Source organism: Adiantum capillus-veneris, chromosome 5, assembly GCF_014529385.1.
Source record: "Adiantum capillus-veneris isolate H3 chromosome 5, ASM1452938v2, whole genome shotgun sequence".
Taxonomy (NCBI): domain Eukaryota; kingdom Viridiplantae; phylum Streptophyta; class Polypodiopsida; order Polypodiales; family Pteridaceae; genus Adiantum; species Adiantum capillus-veneris.
The window spans coordinates 168,532,365-168,559,054 of record NC_140935.1 but is presented as its reverse complement, the minus strand read 5'-3'; the positions used below and the strand labels follow the sequence as shown (position 1 = coordinate 168,559,054).

Below are 26,690 nucleotides of genomic sequence, written 5' to 3'. Positions count from 1 at the left end.
AGAGTGCATTGTTTTAGCTTGGGAGAGAGAGTGTGTGTGTGTGTGTGTGTGAGAGAGAGAGAGAGAGACTCCCTTGCTCAGTTTATTGTCCTGTACCGATCATTAATTTACCTTTAAATTATTAATTTACCTTTGACAAACTGGCTCTATGTGGAGGGAGGCCAATTCTAAGCAACGTTAACTCAATCTCACGGTGGTGATGTGGGGCGAGAGCAAAAGCGAGAAGACAAACATAATTACATTTGAGAGCGGGGCCAGGTGTCTTTGCAAGGTGGGATTGACTATCGGAGCACGAGGTAAGTGCAGAATTCTTTGATTTTATATTTATTGCAAATACAAAAACATTGCTTGCCTGTTCCACGGTTTGATTTCGTATTTATTGTTGTAAATAAAAGGCGAGCGACCCTCGTATTCATCCGTGTCGCAGGCAAGGCAAGGCAACCGGGGATCGTACTGGGGAGTCAGGGCGGGTGCGCTTTGTAGGCGAGAGTTACTGTCGGGGCAAAAGGTAAGTGCCGAACTCTTCGATTTCAAGTTTGTTACAAAAAAAAAATTTGTTGCTTGCCAACTCTATGCTTTGATTTCGTATTTATTACCAAAAAAGAACGTTGCTTGCCAATTTCATCCACTCATTGTGTGATCCAAGTGCTTCATTGTTTATTATTCATTAAAAAAACTATCAAAAACTGTTTTTATGCATGTTTGAGCACATAAAATCAACTTATTGCCCGCTTTCGTGCAAAAGAAAAAAACCTAATTCTCAAAGGATGCACCGGTTTTTGCGAAATTGCATCCTTCTTTATAAAACTTACTCTAATCATCATTAACTATTATGCTTTGTGTGCTCTAGCCCATTGTTTTCTGAGTTCTTAAAAGCCATGTTCACAAGAAAAGAAAACATTCATGAAATAGATGCTAGGTGCACGTAATTAAAGGCATTGTTTGTTGCCCAATAAATGTCGTGTGCATGTAATCAAATGAACACACACCCACAATCGTGATCAAAATGTGATGGTTGCACGTCCAAAAAAGGGGATAACATAACTCTTTTTGCATCATTTTTTCATTTCATGCACGAAAGTTTGTTGGCATGAAGTACACCCCAAGGAGCAGAAAATTCACTAGCACGCATGTCCGCTATTTTTTTTATTTTGGCTTCATGCGGTACTTATGTGCACATATAGTGTTATCGTGAAACACGGCATTACAAAGGACATACCCACAAAACGCACATAAGAAAAACATTGAGACCTTGAGAGAGATACCACAAAACGCACATAATAAAAACATTAAGAACTTGAGAGAGAGACCACAAAATGCACATAAAAAAAACATTGTGACCTTTGAGAGAGAGAGAGAGAGAGAGAGAGCTCTGACAAAATTTCAATAGAGCATCACCCCAACATGTACGGGCGAATGCATGATTTAAACAACCCTAAAATCATTCTACCTTTTGCATCATTTTTACATTTCATGCACAAAAGTTCCTAGAACAAAGGACATACCCACATAACGCACATTAAAAAAACATTGTGACGTTGTGTGTGTGTGTGAGTGTGTGAGAGAGAGAGAGAGAGAGGCCTTACAAAATTTCAATAGAGCATCACCCCAACATGTCTGGGTGAATGCATGATTTTAACAACCCTAAAGGCATTCTATTTTCAACAAAAACCCACATGACAAGCGCACGTACACACACTCCACACATAGAGACAGGGAGATATAGAGACAAGCATGCCAAAATCTATCCCCGAGATGTACTACTTAAGAGGAAACTCAAATGATTTCTCATATAACCACGTCATAGCACATGGACCTCATTGTCTCATATAGATTTCTCTAGAGTTAGGTCTTCGAGTGAGCTCAATGGAGGGAGCCTTTTTTTTTAGCACCACCCTCTCTATCTCCCCTTCCTCCTCTTGCCGCCCATGTGCTTCCTCCTCTTCCCTTGCTCCTCCTCCTTAGCCTCCTCCTCCAACATCCTCCACCTCCTCTCTCCATCTAGTCCTCTAACTGCCCTCCCTTTAAAAAAAATACACTCCACTCTCACATTTTTTGTTAAACCCCCCCCCCCCCCCCCCCCCCCCCCCTCTCTCTCTCTCTCCTCCTCTCCCCTCACCAATTTTAATTTAAAAAAAACATATCAATAGTGCCTCTTTGTGTGTGTGTGTGTGTGTGTGTGTGTGTGTGTGTGTGTGTGTGTGTGTGCGTGCGAGAGAGAGAGAGAGAGAGAGAGAGAGAGAGAGAGAGAAGGAGAAGGGAAAGGACCAAAGAGAGGGAAGAGAGAGGGGTGGGCGGAGAGAAAGAGGTGGAGGGCCAAAGAGAGAGAGAGAGAGAGAGAGAGAGAGAGAGAGAGAGAGGAAATGGGTTGGAGGGATCATGAGAGGGAGAGAGGAGGGGGAGGGACAAGGAGGTTTGATTTTTTTTAAATGAAGCACTAGCAAAATTGGTAATGCCTTGGAATTCTAGAGAGAGAGAGAGAGAGAGAGAGAGAGAGAGAGAGAGAGAGAGACAAGAAGAAGAGAATTTTAACGTCGTACGAAACTATCCACAGACAGAGATGGCACCTATCCTAAGTGAAACATGGGTTTATCTAGCCAACCTCCCTGCTTCTACTGTGGAGGACTGTAGACTTAAGGTTCTAAAAGGTGGTTCTTAGAGAAAGGGGAACTCATCAAAGCGTCCTTTAGCCTGAACTTTGTTGACCACTCCAAATGTTTGTCTAATGTTGGTCTATATATTTGTACGAAAGGGAATATGGAGTTCACTTAAAGCAATCCATACTTCTACACTGAGTCCATTTGGAATGTTTTTTGACCTTACCTAAAATGTGCATGCAAGTTTCTCTACCCCAAAGCCTCATGTGATTCCAGTATTATGTGGTTTGACCATACAATTTGGTTTATTCTCAATCACTTGGAACAACTCTTCCCTGAGAAGCCGGCGGACTTTCATATATCACTTATTTGCTCTTGGTTGGGCGAACAAGCCAAACCACTAGTTATTGCTCAAATTTCTTTTAATATCTTTCACGGCCTTATGCTTGATATTCTTAAAGAGCTTAAATCTGATGAGTCAGACACTTATCTCACCACTTATATCAATTACAAAGGAGTTAAAATTATTACTTGATTTCTCAAGCCTTGCATTGAAGATGATGATTCCCCCTCACTAAAAAGACCCTACTCTTTAACCACCCCCAACAATTCTTTCACATCTTTTCTAAAACCTAGCACTTCTGCTAGCTTCAATAGAGGAAAGTCTCCAAGCTTTACTAGAGGAAGAGGAAGAAACACACGTATCCCTCACCTTCTTGACTTGTAATCCTCTTTACCTTGCAGGAATTTTCTGCCCCTTGTGGAAGGAGGCGTCTCTCAAAAAAGACTTCTACGATAGATCTCATCTATACACACTGTTTGTACAAGAATGAACTTTTGGATTGGTTTTTGCCCAAGTCTATCTTCTGTGAGTGTTTTGATCGACTTTTTGGCAACCATAAAATGTTAGATAATGTCCTTATTGACTAGACTTATCATCAACCTATTAAAATTTTAATTTTACAACAATGATTTTTTACGTCATACTACTATCCCTGAATGTGCTTGTGATAAGAACTTTTTGTAATGATTTTGGGGATTTAGGCTGGTATATTTTCACTTGTGATCTCAAGGTTATTAATGATCCTACATTCCAAAAATTCATGGCTAAAGGATTGAATCACATTCCAATTTTTCCAAAAAAATTCCACCCTGCCCTATCAGCTTTACTTAGCTGTTTGATTCACCTAGTCAATACTCTCCGATTGGAGATGACAATCCTACTGGACTAAATTAATTCAGTTCGACAGTGTTTTCTATAAAAAGTAACTCTTTTACCACATAAATGGTTGTCTACTGATAGCACTTGGATCACAATCGACCTCAACTTAAAATTTCAAAAACTTGCACAAAATTGGTTTGTTGTTGGTCTTGATAAAGCTACCAATTTCCCTACTATCATCTGCAAAAACCTCGCTTGGAAAGCCACTCACTTACGACTATCTGGTGGAGAATTTACTTTACTTAACCTATCTCCTATTAAGGTCATCAATATCATTGCAAATCATTGTAATAATCTCGGATATTCTCTCAAGACTGTCAAACTACCCGTTTTGTTTCCCACCTATAAACATCACAAACACAAGCTCCGTTGGATTTTTGATGCCTCAAATGGAATCTTTATCGTCATTACTAAAGATTTTTTATGCTTCAAATGGAATCTTTATTGTCATTACTAAAGACATTACTTTATGCCTTGACCTTATACTAACAAAATTTGAATCAGTTTGTGTTTCAAAGCAAAAAACATGTTTGGACTTTATCAATATACATTATAACCCATTTTGGATTGTTAAAAACTTCAGTGAGGTTACTCTTATCAAATATAAATGCACTTGTATCTTAAAGGAGTGATGACCTTTTGGAATACAAGTTTAAAAAGAACTCACACCTTATATTAATCATAAACAAGAATAAATGACTATGTCGGTCTAATCTTTTTGAAGGGCCTCATTAAAAGTAGTATCTTAAGAGATGCTCTCATACATTGCTGGTGAAAAACAGAGGTGCCACATGGCGAAGAGAGAGGAGGAGAAAGAGAGCCTAGATGCCAACTATGAACATGAATGAAGGCAATAAGGATATAAACTTTTGTGTGTGGTTAGATGGGATGCACCCTTGTACGTGTGTTGAAAGCATTGCATGAGGGGTCGACCTCCTCTCGATGGTGCGGTGAAGGCGCATTGCAGTAAGCGCATGTAGCGTATGGTGAAGGTAAGGGTAGATGCCTTGTGGAGGAGAGAGACAGAGGGAGGAGAGCCGAGGAGAGATACTGAAGAGGGTGCAGAGACATCCCAAACACCTACAGATGGGGAGTTTCCTTTCCCTTTCCACCTACCAAACTCGTGGTTGAAAAAAAAGAAGCCAATATCGATAGATATGACAAGCTTGCAGTCAACAATGGCACATGTTGTGGACTTAGTCTTGAGTCTGATAGAATCAGCACACACACACACACACACCCACACAGAGATTACAGGTGCATGCAGCACTGAACTAGGTGCCGATCAAGGGAAGAAAGAGCGAAGATTTCTTATAGCCAACCATGGCAAGGAGGGTGCTGCACAAAGCAGATATTGACAAAGTAGCAGGCAGAGCAGGGTGGAGGTCATTTGTCTTGGTGCTATAGGGTAGGGCAAGCTGTGAAGGGGATGGAGACGAGATAGGGCAAGAGAGTCAATGTGGGACATGACACAGATGGTGCGAATGGCTTCGTGCGGGTAAACTAGGACCGAAGGGTGTTTTGCTTTTGAACTAGGAAGATTCTACTTGAATCTTCATGACAAACTAATGCATTCTTGAAAAATAGACCAACAAATACTGATTAAGTTTGGACAATAGTTTTTAAGTTAAAAAGGTTGTAATATGAGACATGGATAACAAATGATATAGTCCATTGACACCTGTAAAATGCATTCCAAGCTAACATATCTCTTGTCTTGTTTGAATGGATGCAGGTGAGGACTCTATCCTTTCTTGGAATTTTTTTTGCCTTAGATGTTGTCCGTCACTATCATACAAGACTCTTGCTACTTTTGAAAAAAATAGTTCAGATTTTCCCGTGTAGAGAGAGAGAGAGAGAGAGAGAGACTGGGAGAGAGAGAAATATAGATAGTGAGAGAGATATAGAGAGGGAGAGTCAAGAAAAGAGAGAGAGAGAGAGAGAGAGAGAGAGAGAGAGAGAGAGAGAGAGGAGGTCCTTGGCTACTCCATTGGAGGGAGGGGCGGCAATGGGCGGTGGTGGTAGGTGTAGGGGAAGCACATGGTGGTAGTAAGCTAGCACCACTAACCACCAGTGCCGGGCTAGGGTGGTGGTGGTGATGGGTGCTAAGGGATGGCAATGGGAGGTAGTGGTGGTGGGATGAAAAAAAAAATCTCGCTTCGTAACTGTCCCATTTCTCTAGGAAATGTATGTATAAGGAAAGAGAGTCTTCATCACACATCTACATGTCAAATTCCTGAGCATCTCTCTATCCATTATGGGCAGCATGGCCGCCACTGAACCTGGCTCCCATGTTGTGCATGTGCAATGTTGCTTGCCCCTTAGAAGCAATAACATACAATTTTTAGAGAGGGGATCTAGTCTAATACAACTTAAGGGGACGAAACTTTGGGAATATATATATGACACTTAGGTTGATAGAAAGGTTGTTCAAGCAGCCATGCAGATACACGCTTTAAAGCGACATTAGGAGGAAACTCTAGAGGTGAGGTTTCAAGATACATAAGGAAAATAAGAGACTTTTCAAAGAGTCGTTAAATTTGAGCATGCTATTTACGTGTGAATTGGGATAAACCACCTTCCATCTCTTGTTTGGGAATCGAAAGAATGAGTTGATTGTGTCAGTGGAGGCATGAGACTCCTACCAAAACTAGTCAATGACACTTGGATGTTACAAAGTTTTTCATACTCCCTTCCATTCTTCATGCACATACTGCTCTCACACGAGTCGATGAGCCCATTCCCTCATTTGGGTTGTTCTAGGAAATGTTTGCATGAGAAAGGGGAGGTCTCTTCAAGAGTCTTAATGTCAATGGCCTAGGAATCTCGCTGTCGATTTTGGATGGCATGGCTACCATTACAGAGGTCTCCCACTCAGCCTATACATGTATGTTGCTACTCGGGCATTTGAAAAAACAACCTGGCATGTTTGAAGATGGAGAGCCAATCTGCCACATTGGGGAGAAAAGTTTCACATGCACTCTTAACACGTGATAGTTTGGTTGTTCAATCTACCTATCCACATTGAAGCATGTTGTTTTGAAAATCATAAAGTCTAGCGGCATAAGAGAACCTCATCAAAGGGGTGGTTTTTTTACCACCAATCAGCTGATGGTAAGAGACTTTCTTATGAGGCCTCAATAATCCATGATGAAGGAAGAAATGGAGAAACACGTGAAATGATACGTTTATTAAACCTAAAGAAAGGACGTATCTAACGATTTTGAATTCATGTGCATTGTGGCTTCTCTTCTCTTCCTTGTCTGCAATAGTCCAACAATATTGTAATGTGGTGAGAATATTTCAAGGTTACTTTTGGAGGGTTTTTTTTTAAACAAATGTACTTATTATGTAATTGGTGTTTTTTCCTCAGTAGAAGCATTAATGAGGATAAGGGATACGACGTGCCTTTGTCTTCCTAACTCGCCAAGTGACCACTGTTGGAATAAAGGGTTGCAGGAAAACACACACAACTTGGAGAAGACGAAGGAAGCGCAAGGCACACAACAAAGAGTGTATTACTTCGTGTGCAATGGAAAGATGGATAGCCCTAGAATGATGGGCGTATATACAATGCACGGGGGGGGGGGGGGGAACCTCCTAGTGAGGGAAAAAATGCCCCGGCGGTCCTAAGTGTGTTCATACACATCACTACCACATGTATATGGTAACAAATCCTGCCTGGAGTGATGCGGTGAACCAGAGCTGGCACATGAGTAAAGGGAAGTGACATGCCCTGAGGACATGATCAGTCCACAAAGGGGAGTAAGCCCAAAGATTTGCGGAAAGCTTCGAACTTCTCACGAGACAATGCCTTTGTGAAAAGGTCTGCAAAGTTGTCATGTGTTGGAACATAAGCCAAACTGCTCTCTCTTATTGGGAGCCTGTCCCTGACATAGTGGTAATGCACCTCAATGTGCTTTGTGCAAGCATGAAAAATTGGGTTCCTCACAATTGCTAATGCGCTCTGACTGTCAATGTAGATAGTGTTGGCAGTGTCCTGTCCAACACCCAAATCAGCCATGAGGCGTCTGAGCCATACACACTCAACTGAGCTATGCAGACTTCCCTGTACTCAGCCTCAAAACTAGAATTTGTTGTAGTAGGTTACTTCTTGTTCAACCATGATATACATGAACTGCCAAGCATGAAACAAAAACCACTTGTGGACACTCGCGTGTCAAAACAACCAGCCCAATCTGAGTCTGAAAAAGCATGTAAGTCTGGAGACAATGATCTCCCCTTGGGATAAAACAAGCCAAGATGTAAAATGCCACTCAAGTAGCAGAAAATCCTCTTGACAACCTTCCAATGCTTAGACCCTAGGCTATGCATAAATCTGATGACCTGTGACATTGAAAATTGAATATTGTGCCTCATGTTGCATACATGAATGAGGCATCCAACAACAGTTTGGTAAAGAGTGACATCTCTAGGATCAACAGCATCATGAAGACTCAATTTCAAACCTGTTTCCATGGGAGTGGCAATAGGTTTGCAATCCTCAAGTCCAAACTTACATAGCAATGTCTCCATGTAACTTTTCTGACACAAGGCAATACCACCATCACACTCCTTAAATTGTATCTTCAAGTAATGATGCAACAGCTCCAAATCTTTCATCTTGAAAGTAGCATTCAAATCAGCCTTAAATTATGTCTCTCATTTGGTCCAGTGATCGGCAAATCATCTACATAAAGAACCACAATGAGATGTACACCACCCTCACGCTTTACATACAATGTGCTTTCTGTCAGACTGTTACGAAAGCCTCGTTTGACCAAATGAGTGTCAACCTTCTCATACCAAGCACAAGGAGATTGCTACAACCCATACAAAGCTTTGTTACATTAGCACACCTTATCCTCTTGTCCTTTCTTGGCAAAACCGCGAGGCTGCGTTACATAAATGACAAGTGGGAGCAAAAGTCTCTTCCTGCTCATTCTTATACGACAAGTGAGAGCAAAAGTCTCTTCATGTTCATTCTCAGTCCTTTCCTCATCATGTACATCTCCGTCAGTAATATGTTGATCTCTAACATTTTTAGAAACCCCATAGGCTGTACATTTGTCTCATTGGAATTTACATTCGTACTTCCACCATTAAAAAGAGGCAACAGTGTCATAAATGTCATGTGAGCTTACATTATTGTCTCTAGTACATGACAGCAAGGGCTGAATAGAATCTTCCACAAACACAATATTCCATGAAACCAAAATATGCTTTGTTTGTGGATGATACAACCTGTAATCTTTGTTTTCAGCACTATAACCAATAAAAATACATTTGACAGTCTTATCATCCAATTTTTTGCATTGTGTTTGTGGCGCCAAAGCATATGCCAAACAGCCAAAAACACGCATGTGCTCAATAGAAGGCTTTCTTTCATGCCATGATTCATATGGAGTAATAGACTGCAAAGCTTTTGTAGGACACCTGTGTAGTACATAAGTGGCACACATGATGGCCTCAAGCCAAAAAGAATGCGGAAAAAGCTTGACTTTTGACCATACATCGTGTCATTTCCATAAGTGACCTGTTTTTCCTCTTAGCAACACCATTTTGCTGAGGCGTATAAGGCACTATACATTGGTTTTTTATCCCACGACTAGCTAGAAATGCATTAAATTCATGAGACATATACTCTCCCCCTCAATCGAAATAGAGGGGGCCCATAGAACATTTCGAGACATTTTCAGCCATAGCCAAAAATTGTTTGAAGCACATAAATACTTTGGACTTCGCTTTAAGTGGAAATACCCATGCATGCCTAGAGTAATCATCAATGAAAGTCACAAAGTAAAGGTAATTGCCCAAGGACGGAGTTTGCATGAGCCCACAAACGTCACTATGCACATGTTGCAACCTGCATGTGGTCCTAATTGAACCATCCTTTGGAAACTTTGAACATTGCATCTTACCCAAAATACAACCTTCACAAACATGTTTGACAGGTGCTTCAAGAGGTGGCAAAGAAGCAACCATATCAGACTTTTGCAAATGCAGCAAAGTGGCAAAATTCAGATGACCAAAGTGCATGCCAAAGTTTTGCATCTGAAATAGTCTTTGAATCCACAAGTGCATTTGCAAAATTTTGCCCACGCTTATCATACAAAGTGAGCTTATACAACCCATGGCATAAAATGCTAGATGCAACAATTTCATCACCGAAACTGAGATCACGTATTGTATATCTATCATCCACAAATTTTACTACAAGACCAAGTCTAGCAAGTGCAAATAGAGACAAAATATTCTTCTTGATTCCATGTACATAAAAAGCATCAACGAGTGTGAAAGAACTGCCATTTGAAGCAGTAAGCACAATCTTTCCAACTCCCTAAAACGGATATGAGGCATTGTTGGCACAAGTAACTGAATTCTGTGAGGGACAGACTCAAGAGAGGTGAACAAATCACGATGTAAAGTAATGTGCTTTCTAGCACCACTATCAAAATACCACACATGTGAATCTACAACAACTAACATGCATGCATCATGGACAGGAGGATTATAGGTACACTTTGCACTAAAAGCTCATTTTGCATCAACATCAGCATCACAGTCTCCTTTCACAGAATACTCAACAATAGCTGCATTTGTAGTGGATCCACGATTTGCAGTGGAACCACCCTCTTTCTTCTTAGCCTCTTTAGCTCTCAACTTAGGACACTGCTTGATCAAGTGATCATTAGCTTTACATTAATGGCAATGCATCTTCTTTTTGCCTTTATTACTAGAATTTCCAGATGAATTGCTGCCATTAGAAGCATTAGGAACAGGTGATTTTCCACTCCCATAAGAACCATAAGAAGGGCTGCATTACTATTACCACCCTTTCTTTGAGAAGCAATAAAAGTCTGTTCAATTGCACACTGTCTAGTCCTGTTTTTTTTGGAAAGTGACTCTTGCAATAGCGATGTGCACAATGCATCAAACTTGACAACTTCAGGATTTCCTTGGGTCATAAGTCTCCAAGTACTAGCAAAAGTTCGGTAAGAGTCTGGAAAGGCATCAAGGACAGTCTGCACAAGGGAACTGTCTGAAATGACTTCACCTACAGAAAATAAGTTGCTCATTGACATCCTCGACACCAGCAAGGAAAGTGTCCATGTCATCTTCCTCATGCATAATCTTTGATTCCAACTCTTTACGCAGCAATGCAATTTTTGCCTCATTGCAACTTGCATAAAGACCAACTAGAATATCCCAAGTCTGTTTTGCAGATTTCGCTGAATGAATGTGAGGAGTAATAGTGCGCTTCATACACAACGCAATCAATGTATGAGCCTGTGCATCTTTTACATCCCAATGAGCTTGTTCTGCCATAGGCAAAACAACTCTAACAGCAACAATCCTTGCAGCAAGACCTGCAACATCTTCAACATCGCATGTATCCTCAAAACCAAGACGTACATCAATGACCTACACAATATTTCAAACACCCTTTAACACAAGAACATGTTGCATCATGTAAGCCTACATATGGTAATTATCCCCATCCAATCTGTCCTCAGCGGCGGTAAACATCTTGAACACGTCTGTGTTGTTGTTGGCCATGACGCATGCTTGCACCTAATGTGAAAACTGCCCGAAAAGAGGAGAAACGAAGCGGGAACAACACGTGCTATATAGCACAAACCGTAGAAGATTGTAAGAGATTTGTTATGCAAAAAATGGCACTGACAAAAATTTTGCACAGAATGATGAAATAGCATGTGCAGTAGCATGTAGTGGAAACGAAGGCCAAAATAAGCCTGAATCAGAAATCGAGCAGACTTAGCTCTTTGAGCTCACCCGAAATTTATGTCGACCTACGAATGCTAGCCAAATCTCAAAGAAATTAAAGAAAGTGAGGGGGCGTATGTTGGAGCTGCTGGCGACTAAGCCCAGGAGGTCTACCTGCTCTGATACCAATTGTTGGAATTAGGGTTGCAGGAAAACATACACAGCTTGGAGAAGACAAAGGAAGCTCAAGGCACACAACAAAGAGTTTATTACTTTGTGTGCAATGGAAAGATGGATAGCCCTAGAATGATGGGCATATACACAATGCACGGGCGGAAAAACCTCCTTGTGAGGGAAAAATGCCACGATGGTCCTAAATGTTTTCACACACATCACTACCACATGTTTATGGTACCAACCACTCACATGTATGTGCACGTCAACAGGTTACACCACATTATCATCGGCAAGTTGTTGTATAACGCATTGCATATGTGCCATTCACCACAGATGGCCACGGTCATGGTAGGGGGGCCTCTCCATTTGTGGAGGGTTGTTTTCATGGTGATGTTAACATTTCACAAGACTTGCCAAGTGTCTTCCAAGGTCATATGGACGGAAACAACACACTCTCATGTTTGGATGCGACGAGAAGATATCGCCGACAACGGGCAATGCAACGTGCCTACAATATACGAGAGTGATGCCATCGACACAATGGCCATTTCTGTCGTGTCATAGATGTTTAAAGTGAGGAGTGTGCCCCGTATGTTCATGATAGCTTGCTCGAAGGAATTGCTTGCATTCTACATGCCTACCCGTGCATAGCCGGAGTTCATTCTTCCATGTTGTCGTTGACACGTGTCTTTACATAAAGAACATGTGGGAACCATGTCTTCCTATTGTGAGTTTTGTGGTGCACGTCTTTGGCGGTGCGAGATGGAGAAAGTTGTGACACCATCCACTGGAAAATATTGTTGGGGGGGGGGGGGGGGGGGGGAGTATCTCTCTTCTCTCTTGCAAGACCACAAAACATAAAAGAGAGACTACTCAATAATAATGATGTTTCAAGTAGATATTTCAGAAGAAACATCAAGAATTACAATAGTGTGATGGCAGTTTCGAGACAATTCTTCCTGCATTAATTGTTGATGGTGGGGCTATTTTCTTCCTAGATGGGCCTACAAGGACTAGAAAAACATATTTGTATAATTGTTTGTTGTCACGATTGCGTGGCCAAGGAGATGTTGCATTGGCCACAGCATCTTTTGGGATTGCAGCATTGCTATTGCGAAATGGGCGCACCGCATATTCTAGATTCAAGATACTAATTGTAGTACATGCAATATCCCTGCTCAAGATCAGCTTGTTGAATTGCTTAGACTGTGTAAGCTCATTGTGTAGGATAAGGCCCCCATGACTCATCGATATGCCTTTGAAGCTTTGGACAGGTCTTTGCAAGACATCATGTGCTCAAAAAAGCCATTTGGTGGCAAGGTGATACTTCTTGGGGGAGATTTTAGACAAATCTTACCAATGGTGTTCAAGAGAACACACTGACATTGTTGATGCTACGCTGTCGATCGCACTTATGGACATATGTAAAGATTCTCATATTGACATGTAATATGCGTGTGGGAGATGGTGATGTTGCAAATGTTGCCTATACACAATAGCTTATAGATATAGCAAATGGGACTTTGGCAAGCGACAGTAAAGATAGAATAGCAATCCTCCAGCACATGGTGCTTCCTTCATGTTCAGTAGATGGATTGCTAGGTTGCATCTATTCAAAAATGAATAGAGATGTGGATCATGTTGAATACTTCAAAGAGTGCTCCATCCTTGCTCCCAAAAACTCTGAGGTTGAGTCTCAATGCTAAGGCCATGTACGCAATGAAAGGTGATGTTGTGACATACTTTAGCGCTGACTCTATGATGGAAAACTCCACGCAACATGCGTCCTTATACTCTGTGGAGTTTATAAATAGTCTCATCTTGGGTGGTGGATTCCCAACACATTGCTTGGAGTTGAAGATGAACGCGCCTATAATTCTAATGTGAACCTTGATCCAAGTCGAGGTCGAGCCACGCCTGGTGTGCAAGGGATTTCAAGCAAGGGTCTTGGAGGCAGAAGTTATTACAAGTACACATATTGGGACCAAGGTTTTTATCCCCCGAATATGTTTTGTACATTCGTACAGATTTGCCAATTGTTTCTTAGTCAAACAGTTTCCAGTCATATTGGCTTTTATCATGATGATAAATAAGTCACTGGCCCAAAGCATTACATTGGTGGGTCTTTGCATGGTGAATCCAATCTTCACTCATGGACCATTATACATTGCACTCTCTTGTCCACATTCAACTCTTGGAGTGAAAATTATTTTGGAAAACTATGATACAAATGGCAGAAGTGCATTAAAAAGAAACATTGTATACAAAGAGAGATTGACAATGCTTTTTGCATTGCTTTGATTGCAATTGCTGTGGGGGGGCTAATACACACTAAGAAGGGGGGGATTAATACACACTAAGAAAGAAAATCATACACATTACTAAGACGGTACAATAAACTATGAAGTATCTCCATGTATTCTTACTAGACTTGGGCACCTCGGACATTGTGTATTATACACTTCGTTTGGCATGATTAAATGTTGGGTATGTAGCATATCTTACATAAGGGTCTGCTCCCTTTGTGGTAGTTAAAACATAGTTTAGCTTTTGTATGCATTGTGATGTGACGTTTAATATGGTACAGTTATGAAAAACACTACTACCAATGTCATTGCTCATACTGGATCCGATGGAATTTGGCCCACTCCTCCAAGGATGTCCAATGTTCGAACAGTACATAGAAATGCTCGCACCGTGGGATCCTCTTCCGTTGATCCGATGGCACATGATGGGATTGAGCAACCCTTGGTAGCAATGCGAGAGTTCTTTGCCCGTAGTGAGTGTAAGCAGTTGGAATTTGAAAGGCACTTAGGGCTCTTTTGGATATGACTCAACAAACCAATGGCCAACAATTTGTAGAACTTCGAAATGAGGTGCATTTATGTAGAGCATTTCAAAGGCGAAAGGACTCAAATTGAGCAAAACCAATTTGACATGTTGATAAGTCTAGAGCAACAACATTTTGAATCGATACAAAACGCACTTAACTAGCACCAATGTTTGGGTCACAAACTTTAGATGCGGTTCAATTGTATGTGCACTTTTCAATGTCACAGGAAGTTGATGTTACATTACGAATTATTAAATGATTCAAGGAAACACAACAAATGATGGAAAATCGTATTACCACTTAAATATTCATGATCTCAGATTCATAATGCATAGAGATTACTAAGATGTCACCTGTGTGTGAGAGAGAGAGAGAGAGAGAGAGAAGGTGGTGGTTGTGGGGGGGGGGGGGGGGGGGGGGGGGGGATACCAAGATTGTAGCATACTTCTTCTTGGCCACAACATCACAGGGGTCACATAATATTTGCCTTGGTTAGTCAAACGAGAAAATGATCCATTTGGTCTTTTAATCTATTTGATTGCGACACCCGAAGTCCCAAATAGACCAGGCCTACTTCAAGAGGTTTGCAAATGGGCACAATTGTCGCTGCAAACTTTTCGGCTTGGAACTACCAAGTCAAAAATGTTGAAACCACCATTTCCACCTCGAAACATGCCCAAGTAAGGACTAATATCATTGTTCAACGATTCTTCAATGCCAACGAAAGCATACAATGACCTCCATAAAACTAATTGTGAATTGGCACATTGTAGACTACAATACAAACCTCCAAATGGAGACAAAATCTATCGCTTTTACCTTAGGTCGCTCCTACGTACAACCCCAATTACAATAAGGCCAACAGAAACATAGAATAGCCGCCTTCGTAAACAGGCCCACAAACACCCTTTGCCCATTGTATTGTATACTGTACAAACCTCAAAACCGTCTATCCTCACATGACGTCTATGTTGTCTTTGAATCGCATCTTATATATGTGCAGTGCAACCCAGCTCATAGATGTTGGAAGCAATTCAACCACCACATGAGCACGTCTCAAAGGGTGGGCTCACTCAACAAAACATGTAGAAAGTTTCAACGTAAAACTCAGGCTTCTCTTGCAATTCCACAAAACAAATTAGAAAAAACAAAAAGAGACCAAGACTAATATTAAATTAGTTTAAAAGAACAGATAGCTTGACAGTAATTAACTACAAAAATTAACAATATGAGGTCCAAAGTGAGACGCATTCAACACACAGACAACACACTTAGCTGAAGGGTAGAAACATCGAAGGTCAGTAAGATTCACATCTCAATTGAACGAGGCTCGGCTTCAAAACATATAACAACACAGAATGAAGATTGCATCATCGAATCATCATAACAGCTTAGCGATTGCCACGGTGTTCAACAGCTAACCCTGCTGTCTAATCAGACTCAGAAAGCTCATGCCGTTCTTGTACTTGTTTCGAATGCTCTAGAGGCAGGGGGAACAAACCCCATTCAATATACATACAGAAACCCTTTCCCCACGCAGCATCGCCTTCGTGCTACATTACCCTTCTTTCATACCTCAGTACAGCTTCGAGGGTGTCGAAATTGCGTATATGTTGAGAGAACTACTGTATTCACATCCACGAACAGCACTGCGAGCAGTTGGGAAGCAACAATCGGAGACGACAACTGAAGAGAGCAGAAACATGCTCGCCCGCATTGTTTAGTGTTGCGATGCATGTGCAAGGATGCGATGCATGTAAAGATCCACTCGTGCGCTTTGAGATGCTGCAGAGAGGGGCACACGCACTGCTTGTATCTGGAAATCTCTACTCCGCATGCACCAGAAGGAGCACTACAACATACATTACCACTGTGCCCCATGGACCGAAGCAGAGATCACTCCCAGCCTACATCCCAGACCCACCAAGGCTTTTGGCTATAATCTGTTTGAGATGCGTGAATGCAGCGTTGATAAGGGGGGGGAAGCTACTCCACCCTTGGCAAGCAACGAGGGCCGGAAGGGACAAGGGGTTGTCGGCTGCGAGGGCGCTGGGATATGGAAAGGCAGCAGAGGCTTGCCATCTACATTGCAAGGGTCCTGCGTGAGAGGATACACACGATTGAGGTGGTAGTGGTACAGGGTAGAGGAGGGGGAGGGAGGGGGGTCCAAGAGAAGGCACAAGGGATGGCGCTTCTTGTTGGTGGTGGGACTCGAGCAGACAGAGGGAGGGGCACCGGCAGAAGAGGGGGACAGGGCCGCGGGAGTGGAGGCCAGAGAAGATGGTGAGAAAGAAGATGTGTCGTCACAGAGGAGGGAGAGAGGGCGACGGCCCTGCAAAAGAGGGGAGGAAGAAGAGGTGGACGAGGATGTGGAGTCCACCTCCACTGCTATTACAAGTTGTCCAAGGGCATAAGCGTTGTTGGGCGCTGGGGAACCGAAAGGCGTTGCAAACGGCGGTGACGACGGTGGTGTGAGAAAGGGGGACGTGCAGCTGGAAGCCACCACACTGTTACAAGTAGAAGTAGAGGAGAAGAGCTGCTGCTGCTCAATTTCGACGCTGGCCGAGGAGACGTGACTTGCCTTGCACCGCACCTCCTCCAACTCCATCTCCTCCTTGGTTTCCTCCTTGATGGTAAACAGAAGACGCGGGGGTCCTCCCCACGGCCCCATTCTCATCACGTCTTCTCCTTCCTCCTCTTCCTCTTCCTCCTGTGCCTCGCCCTGCCGTGCCAGCCTCCCCACCTTGCCCTCTTCCTCCATTGCATCCGAGCAACCCATCTTGGACACCTCGACTGCCGTACTCCGCCACCACCAAAACAGCTTTTGCCAGCGCTTAGAATCCTCACCCTCTTCTTCTTCTGCTTCTCCACTGCCTCGACACGCACACACAATGTTTGGCCATGTCCGCTTCATGGCCAGACGCCGCATAGCAGTAGTGCTACCCCTACCTTCCCGTGCCTCCTGCAGCCGCCTCTGCCGACTCCACCACACATAACAAAGCTCCAACACCAGCACCGCCATGAACAACACAAAAACCACACTCAGGACGATTCCAACGGGCCCTAGCTGACTAAACATCATCTTCACCACTTGGCTATATTCATCTCATGTTCTTGAATTGTGCTCCGCTCCTCTTCTTTCCTGTTCAAACTTCAAACTCTTCTTTCTGTAGATCCAAACGGGAGATAGCTGGAGACACAGGCTGCAGAGGAGGGGGATCTCGACATGAGACAGACACCTCACAACACTAGGGTCTGGCGCTGCTACTGTTACCAGGACTAGGTAGCACTGCAGACAGAGAACGGGCTGACACAAGGTTGAAGAGAGAGAGTAAATAGTACCTGCTACCGAGCCCGGCACGGGCTTGTGTCAGGGTCCGAGTGAAAAACAAGAAATGGTGCAACTAGGCCTAACTTTGCCGTTGATTTTAGGTTTCACTTTCATCCTCTCACTACTTAGTACTAGTAACTACCTACATAATACATTACACACATAGGCCTACTCCTGGGACACTGGAGTTCAAACTTCAGATCCATTTTTTGACGGCTTGGCATAGTGGTCTGTTCACGTGCTCAACCTATGGCAACCAAAGCCACTCATGGTGCACCCGCAGAAAGGTTCATACCCTGTTTTCAGGCATTGCGCGAGTTCCCATCTAGCCTTTTGCCAACAAAGAGTCAGCTCTCTATGCGTCTGCAAGTTATGTGTACAGTGAAATCAGCGTAGCAATAAACTAGTCTTGCTTGGTGGGCCTTGCTATATAACATCTATAGAAGATAGCAGGACATATGCAAATTGACATTTAGCATCGCGTACTAAAGGAAACAGGAGCATGAGTAATTTGGCAATGGCACCACTGCGTGAAAGGGATATACATTTGACTTTTGTGTGTTCCAAAGCGCCCAATGATAATACTGAAGTCGGTGCAGCAAGAGTGTCTATTTCATGTGTCTCAGGACCTCGTTGTCGCTCTATGTGAGGTCTACCGTCGTGCAAGAGGGACACATTTCTAGATTGTGAGCAAGGATGTCACATTGTATACTCCAATCTTTATATAGTGCAGTAATTTCAAACCACGACCTAGCATATGGACCGTGAGCTAGTTTCAACTTGGTTGCAGTTCGCTCCCTGGCTTCTTGACGGACTGTAACCTTGTAGGACTTGAGAACTTCATACTGACACCTAGTATGAGGCAAACGAGGACATATATTATATGGCATCAATTGTTTAGGTCTAAAGTAAAGATGCACAAGGTGCATTTACTATTTTAATCAATATGCTTCATCTCTTGTATTTATCTTAATGCGTGTTTTGTGTCTGGCAGGGAGAACATATATTCACAACACTGGATGTTTCAACTGCACAATCACAACTCCAGCTGCACTACATTGCAAGGTTTGTTATCTGCATCCAACTCCCCATGACTATGCGTTTGCTTGGTGCAACACATAAACGCTACGAGGCATGACACGACCTCCGTTTCTTATAATTTTTGGAGAGACCACAATGCCAGCTCTCCACCATACTTTTGTATGGCACTTCTGCATGACCTGCAGTATATAGTTTGCAATTTCGATCCGTGACCTTTCATTGCATGACATAATGTTTAACTATTCACATTCCTTCTTGTAGCTTGACTCAAATATCGGCTTGTAGAGTGGACAATTGAAAAGCGCCAGTACAACATTGTAGGTTAGTAAAGCACTTCATTTCACGTTGCAGTTCATTAACACTTTATCCATTTTCTTGTTTTGGAATTTTGCACATTACTTTGTTTGGTTCAATTTACTAGGAGGCAAACGAGGACATATATTATATGGCATCAATTTACTAGGAGGCAAACGAGGACATATATTATATGGACATATAAGTAGTGAATACATGTACTGTATTACAATAGTAAATGCACCTTGTGCATCTTTACTTTAGACCTAAACAATTGATGCCATATAATATATGTCCTCGTTTGCCTCCTAGTAAATTGAACCAAACAAAGTAATGTGCAAAATTCCAAAACAAGAAAATGGATAAAGTGTTAATGAACTGCAACGTGAAATGAAGTGCTTTACTAACCTACAATGTTGTACTGGTGCTTTTCAATTGTCCACTCTACAAGCCGATATTTGAGTCAAGCTACAAGAAGGAATGTGAATAGTTAAACATTATGTCATGCAATGAAAGGTCACGGATCGAAATTGCAAACTATATACTGCAGGTCATGCAGAAGTGCCATACAAAAGTATGGTGGAGAGCTGGCATTGTGGTCTCTCCAAAAATTATAAGAAACGGAGGTCGTGTCATGCCTCGTAGCGTTTATGTGTTGCACCAAGCAAACGCATAGTCATGGGGAGTTGGATGCAGATAACAAACCTTGCAATGTAGTGCAGCTGGAGTTGTGATTGTGCAGTTGAAACATCCAGTGTTGTGAATATATGTTCTCCCTGCCAGACACAAAACACGCATTAAGATAAATACAAGAGATGAAGCATATTGATTAAGCATATAGAGAAACAAATCTAGTTTTATGTTGGATGCCGAAGGTCTAGTACATAAAGAGTTATGGGTGCTCTTCGATAGATTTTTCCTTGCTAAAATTGCATTATCTCACTCTTCTCGGCCTTGGGAATAAAGGTGTTAAGCTATGCCTTAAGGCAGAGGGACCATGTGAAAGGAAGCATTAAGGAGTGAGCACACGTAGAAGGAAGGAATCTGGGAAGAGAGAGAGGGAGGGAGTGATAGAGTGGAGTGCCTCTGAATACAATGAAGCTTAGTAGATGTGGCCTTGCAGCACCTTCTTGCTCAACATGGTGTTGCTCTTGGGCGCCTTCTCATCTTGTAAAAGATCGTTAGGGGCCTTCAAGCGAAAGAAGGGTCTTCCTTTTCCAACCCCTCTCCTTCCAGCCCCCTCTTCGGCCCCAAAAGCACTCTCTCTCTCTCTCTCTCTCTCTCTCTCTCTCTCTCTCTCTCTCTCTCTCTCTCCCCCCCCCCCCCCCCTCAGAGAAAAGAACTGTAAAAACTCGGCTAGCTATAAACGAACTGTACACAATGATTCGTGCCCCAAAGCACCTCTTTTGCCTCAAAATTCTATACACAAGCATAAAACAGTTCAATTCATTATTTTCCCTATCTTCCCCTCCTTTGGTGTAGCATCTGCTTAGCCTCTCTACTCTCGACAACCTTAACCCCCACCCTTCATGGTGGCCATTCTCAAACCCTATAGGTTCCTCTCTCTCTCTCTCTCTCTCTCTCTCTCTCTCTCTCTCTCTCTCTCTCTCTCTCTCTCTCGCCCAACATTAGAATGCAAGTGGAAAGTTTTCAAAGAAGTAATTTTCTCTTGTGCGAAGGAATGCTTTTCGGCGAAACACATGTCTTGCAAAAGGTCTAAGAAGGGTAGCACCAAGAAGAAATGGTTTGACATGGAATGTAGTCAAGCCCGAAAACACTTGCTAAGATTGGATGCAATCAAAGACAAGGAAGTTTACTTGGAATGTTCACACACATACAAAGCACTTGTTCAAAAGAAGAGGAGAAGGTGGGAAGTCGAAAAACAACTTCTTTTAGCACAAGAGAAAGCACATGCATGTGGCAAGTTTTGGCAAAATCTAAAAGGCAAGCGCGTTGAGAGCTTTGGTGACTTGACTCTTGAGGATATGTATATGCATTGTAAGAACCTCTATGAGCAACCCAATGTTGATAAGATGGAGGGTTGTAGCTCCCTTCCATTTATGTCTCCCTTCTTTACCATTGAAGATGTATGCCGTGCGCTTGAGAAACTTGCTACTCGCAAGGCAGGTGACCTTCAAGGTGTCAAGGCTGAAATGATTAAATGGACAAGCAAGAAAACACGATATTGGATATGCGATATGTTTAACCTTGCACTTCAGTATGGCATGCCTCATGATTGGAGTGCAAATTGGATCAAACCTTTGCACAAAGGAGGAGATGTAAACAATGTGAACAACTATCGCACTATAATGGTTGGTTCTTTGATGGCAAAGTTATTTGGATGTATCATGGAGATGAAGATAAGTGAATGGGCTGAAAAGAATGGCAAACGTGCGCTTGGCCAAGCAGGTTTTCGAAAGCATCATAGCACTATTGATCACCTTGTCACTCTTCGAGTTCTTATGGAAGCGTCTCGATTGAAAGGAAAAAAGTTGTATTGTTGCTTTGTGGATTTCAAGAAAGCTTTTGACATGGTACCGCGAGGAAATCTTTGGAGACGTATGCAAAGCCTTCAAGTGCCGAGAGAATTTATGCATGCAGTCTTTCGCATCTACCAAAAAGTGATATGTCGATTACGTATGGGAGATGGAATTTCAGAATTTTTTGCAAGCACTATTGGTGTCAAACAAGGATGCCCACTTTCCCCAACCCTCTTTGGGCTACTCATTGATGAATTGGAATACATGGTTCTTGATTTTATGCAGCAAGAAGGCATAGAAGAGGTTAAGATTGGAAATGCGGTGATCATGCTTTTGCTTTATGCCGATGATGTAGTGCTCTTTGCACATACCTTAGAAGATGCACAAAAGCTTATGAGTGTCTTGGAACGCTTTTGCCTACATAGCGGGCTGATCGTGAATGGATCCAAAACCAAGGTTATGCTTGTAAAGACCCTCAATGACGAAAATCCATGCATTGTATACAACAATGAGAAACTTGAAGTGGTAGATCACTTCAAGTACCTTGGCCTTGAGGTTCCATCCAATCATAAATGGAAGGATTGTGCAATGCGTCGCTTGGAAGCCGGAAAGAGGGCTTATTATGCATTTGAGAACATGTGCAATGCAGGAGAGATCAAGTGTTGGGCTCTCAAAAAGTACCTCTTTGACACATTGGTGACACCGGTGCTTCTTTATGGAGTGGAGGTGTGGGGTGGAAGCATCGGGAAGTCTACTTGGAAAGAGTTTGAGAATGTCCAAAAGCGTTTTCTCACCAACTTTCTCCAAGTCAAGACACAAACACCCTACATGCTCTTACTTCTTGAGTCCGGATCGCTTCCCATTGAGGTCTTGGGCATGGAAAGGGTTGTGGAGTACATGCGTAAGACACAACGTAGCCCTTTGCATCGACTTCCTAGAATCGCATATGAAGCAAGTCAAAAGGTTCAAAAGACATGCAAGAGCAAAATACTAAGTTCGGGGTGGATGCTTGATATCAAGAAATGGTTTGAAAGATGGGATGCATGTCACTTGGTCAAGGATGCGTCGATCGACTCCCAAGTTAATGAGGCCTTCTTACAACGCCAATGTATCATGGCTTGGGAGAAATCTGGAGGTTCTCGCTTCAGCCATTACACCACACACGTTGCCCCAAACTACAAATCTCTCTTCTTCTCGGAACGAGGTAACCGAACCCATTCCTACATCCTTGAGCCCATCCCGTTGAGTGCGATCCGCACCATTGCCTCCATTCGTCTTAGCTCCCATTCTCTACGCTGCGAGACAGGACGTTGGGGCACTGGCGAGGAGTGTCATCGACTTTGCACCTTATGCCCTCGTCAAGTGCGAGAGAGTGAGTACCACACACTACTTGAGTGCTCAGCTTTTGACCACATTAGGTCCTCTTTTCCCCATATATTCAGCCATGAGCTCTCCCTACATACCTTCCTCTCCCAACCACGATGTGGACTCTCTATTGCGACGCTCATTTCAGCCATTTTTGAGCATCGAGAGTCACTTATGAACTCCACTCACACCACGTGACATGTTCATTTGGTCCCATAGGTCATATTTGACCTCCCAGGACGATAATAGAACTATCTATCTATCTATCTATCTATCTCTCTCTCTCTCTTGCCATTCTCATCGATTCCAGATCACCTCTCTGCATCACCCCTTCTTGCACTTCTCTCCAAGTTGCTCACTTCCCTTCAATTCCTCCTATTGCATTAATTCTCGAGCACTAACTAGAGCATGCGACAGTGCTCCTCCAACTCTAATATGTTGCTCTCAACCTCGACAACCTTCTACTCTCTCACACCAACCCCCTCTTGCTGCTCTTGGCTTTGTACACCATGCGCCTCTCGAGGCGAGCCCTCACATCTATAGCTAGTGGCCTTCCACATGCTCCTTCGCCACTCCTTGAATCTATAGCTCCCAACGACAATAGATTCCCCCTACAGGTGATGTTATTGTATTTGGGGATATGAATGCTCGCACAAAAACATTGCAACATGATACTCAACAATTTAATATGCCATACATTTCAAGGGAGTTGGAGGAAGTTCAGTTGTATGATCATTCTTCAATGGATGAGAAAGATCCGGATCACTATGGAAAGTTATTTTTACACGTGTGTAATAGTACGGGTATGCTCAATGCCAATGGTGTATCTTTGTGGAGTGGAACCAATGGATTTATGTAGGAGACATAATGGGGACATTGTGGTTGACTATATGCTACTCTTCGAAGCCATCATGTATCGCATAAAGAGTTTTATGTTTGGCCAATGGACCCCGGAATCTGACCATTGCACCTTATGTATTGACCTTTCATGTGGAGAAGCAGCTAAGCATGATAATCTCAGCCAAAGGAAAGAGAAATTATCACTGTATGAATTTCAAACGGGCACCAATGTACATTGAAATGGTTGAGCAAAAATTATGGATGAAGAAGCTTTGATATGATGCACCATTGGAAATTAAATGGGAAGCTTTCAAGAAAGTTATTTGTTCTTGTGCCGAAGAATGCTTTGCTATAAAGCATCTCCATGGTATCAACAAAGATAGATCATGCAAAAGGTGGTTTGATAAAGAATGTCAAGATGCTCGAAAGTCCTTGATAAAGCTTCATGCAACTATGGACAAAGACAACTATCAAAGTCATTTTCATACATACAAGGCATTGATTCAAAAGAAGAGAAGAAGATGGGAAGTAAAGCAACAATTTTTTCAAGTCCAAGAAAAGGCACATGCATGTAGAAGATTTTGGAGAAACTTGAGGGGCAAGCGGGTTGAGAATTTTGGTAACTTGAGTCTTGTGGATATGTACACACATTATAGGCAATTATATGAGCAAGCAAATGCTGAAAAAATACCATTTTATGGTTCACTTCCATGTATGCCCTTTTTTTTTACTATTGAGGATGTATGCGGTGGGCTTGAAAAGTTGGCCACTCGCAAAGCAGGAGATCTTCAAGGTATCAAGCCGGAGGTGATCAAATGGACAAGAGATTTTACCCATGAGTGGATGTTAGCAGCGGCTAACACAGGCTACACCGGTATCAAGCGGGAGATATGCTATAGATGTGACTCAATACTTCCCACTCACTTTGTACAAGTCTTGGGCTCACTTGGAGTTCCAAAGTTGTATATGCTAGGTAGAGGGCTCAAGCTTAAACCCATAGTAGAAGGGATTGTGGTGAAAGCCTTTAAAAGGAAGCCTTTATGCAAGGAGGCTTCATTCTTGAGTATCCACTTTTGAGGATCCACTTTTGAGAGCTCCCTCTCTCTTGAGTGTTCACTCTATGGCCTAGCCTTGAGCTTAATGTTTATGCTTAAGAGGCTAGTGCTAACCATTGTAATTAGAGTAAGCTCTTCTTGATTAATCTAATTCCTATTTTCTCATTAGTATTATCTTCTCTACATTTCATTATGTCATGAAGTAGTATTACACTCTCATTATTCTAGATTTGAGAGAGGTATGTACTTGCTATTAACCACTCCTATTCTTCTACAAGCATTCGATTTGTGATATTTAACATCACTAATTAGGTTGATTAAGTTGGGTCTTAATCTTGTAATTAGTGTGTGTGCCCTATTGTTTGCTTGTGTGTAGATAGGTTTTATGAAGCTCTAGCACCATTCACCTCGTGTGTGTAGCTATTGATGAAGTGCCATAATTGACAGGTGGTAATTAGTGTGTGCTTATCATTAGTGTGCTTGGGGTTTCTAGTCTATGGCAAGTCAGACTTCGATGGACTTGATGTGTGTAGGAGTTGTTAGATTAATGATTAGAGAATGATTAGAGTTAGTCTTGCAGTGGCTAATCTCTACTTGCATTGGAGAGTTGATCTCTTGAATCCTCTATTCCTATTCATCCGATGCTCGTGCTTCCATGCCCTAGCCAAGTTGTCGATGCACGGATTTGATAATTTTGTTGGGTTGTGATTAGGTCGTGCTACAATGCCTCCCAACAGTGGATGTGTAATATGTTCAACCTTGCACTTCAACATGGTATGCCTTATGATTAGAGTACTAATTAGGTTAAGCCTTTGCATAAAGGAGGGGATGTAAAGAATGTAAACAACTACCGGACTATAATGATTGGGTCTCTTATGGAAAAGTTGTTTGGGTGCATAATGGAGATGAAATTGAGTGACTGGGGTGAAGAGAATGACAAGAGTGCAAAGAGACAAGCGGGTTTTTGTCGATGCCATAGCACCATTGATCATCTTGTCACTCTTTGTGTTCTCATGGAGGAAAGTCGGTTGAAAGGCAAGCGATTGTATTGTTGTTTTGTGAACTTTAAGAAAGCCTTTGATATGATTCCACGTAATAATTTGTGGAGAAGGATGGAAGAACTTCAAGTGCCAAGTGAGTTTATGCTTGCGGTTTCTCAAATCTATGAGAAGGTGATTTGTCAATTGTGCATGGGAAGAGATTTCAAAAAAAATTGTAAGCACTATTGGGGTTAAACAAGGATGTCCGTTGTCACCAACTCTCTTTGGTCTATACATCGATCAATTGGAACAAATGGTACTTGACTTTATTCAAGAATAAGGCATTGAAGAGGTCACTATTTGCAATGCGGTAATCATGCTTTTGTTGTATGCGGATGATATAGTGCTTCTAACACACACTTTAGAAGATGCACAAAAGCTTATGGTTGTCCTTGAGAACTTTTGATTGCATAGTGGGCTGATTGTGAATGAATCCAAAACAAAGGTTATGCTTGTGAAAACCAACCATAAGGAGAAGCCATGCATTGTGTACAACAATGAGACATTTGAAGTTGTTGAGAGCTTTAAGTACCTTGGCCTTGAGGTTCCGTCCAATCACAAGTGGCATGAATGTGCTATGCGTCGTTTGGAAGCGGGAAGAAGAGCATATTATACATTTGAGAACATGTGTAATGTGGGAAACATCAAGTGTTGGGTTCTCAAGAAGTATCTTTTTGATGCATTGGT

The 26,690-nt window shown here is 42.3% G+C and overlaps 1 protein-coding gene across 1 annotated transcript; it reads right to left on the bottom strand.

The window, feature by feature from the left end:
• Positions 1-15,853: 15,853 nt before the first annotated feature.
• Positions 15,854-18,041, bottom strand: LOC147458521 (uncharacterized). Its single transcript, XM_086513173.1, has one exon. It carries the CDS (start codon positions 17,637-17,639, stop codon positions 16,494-16,496), a length of 1,146 nt encoding a protein of 381 aa, XP_086369299.1. The 5' UTR covers positions 17,640-18,041; the 3' UTR covers positions 15,854-16,493.
• Between the last annotated feature and the right edge of the window lie 8,649 nt (positions 18,042-26,690).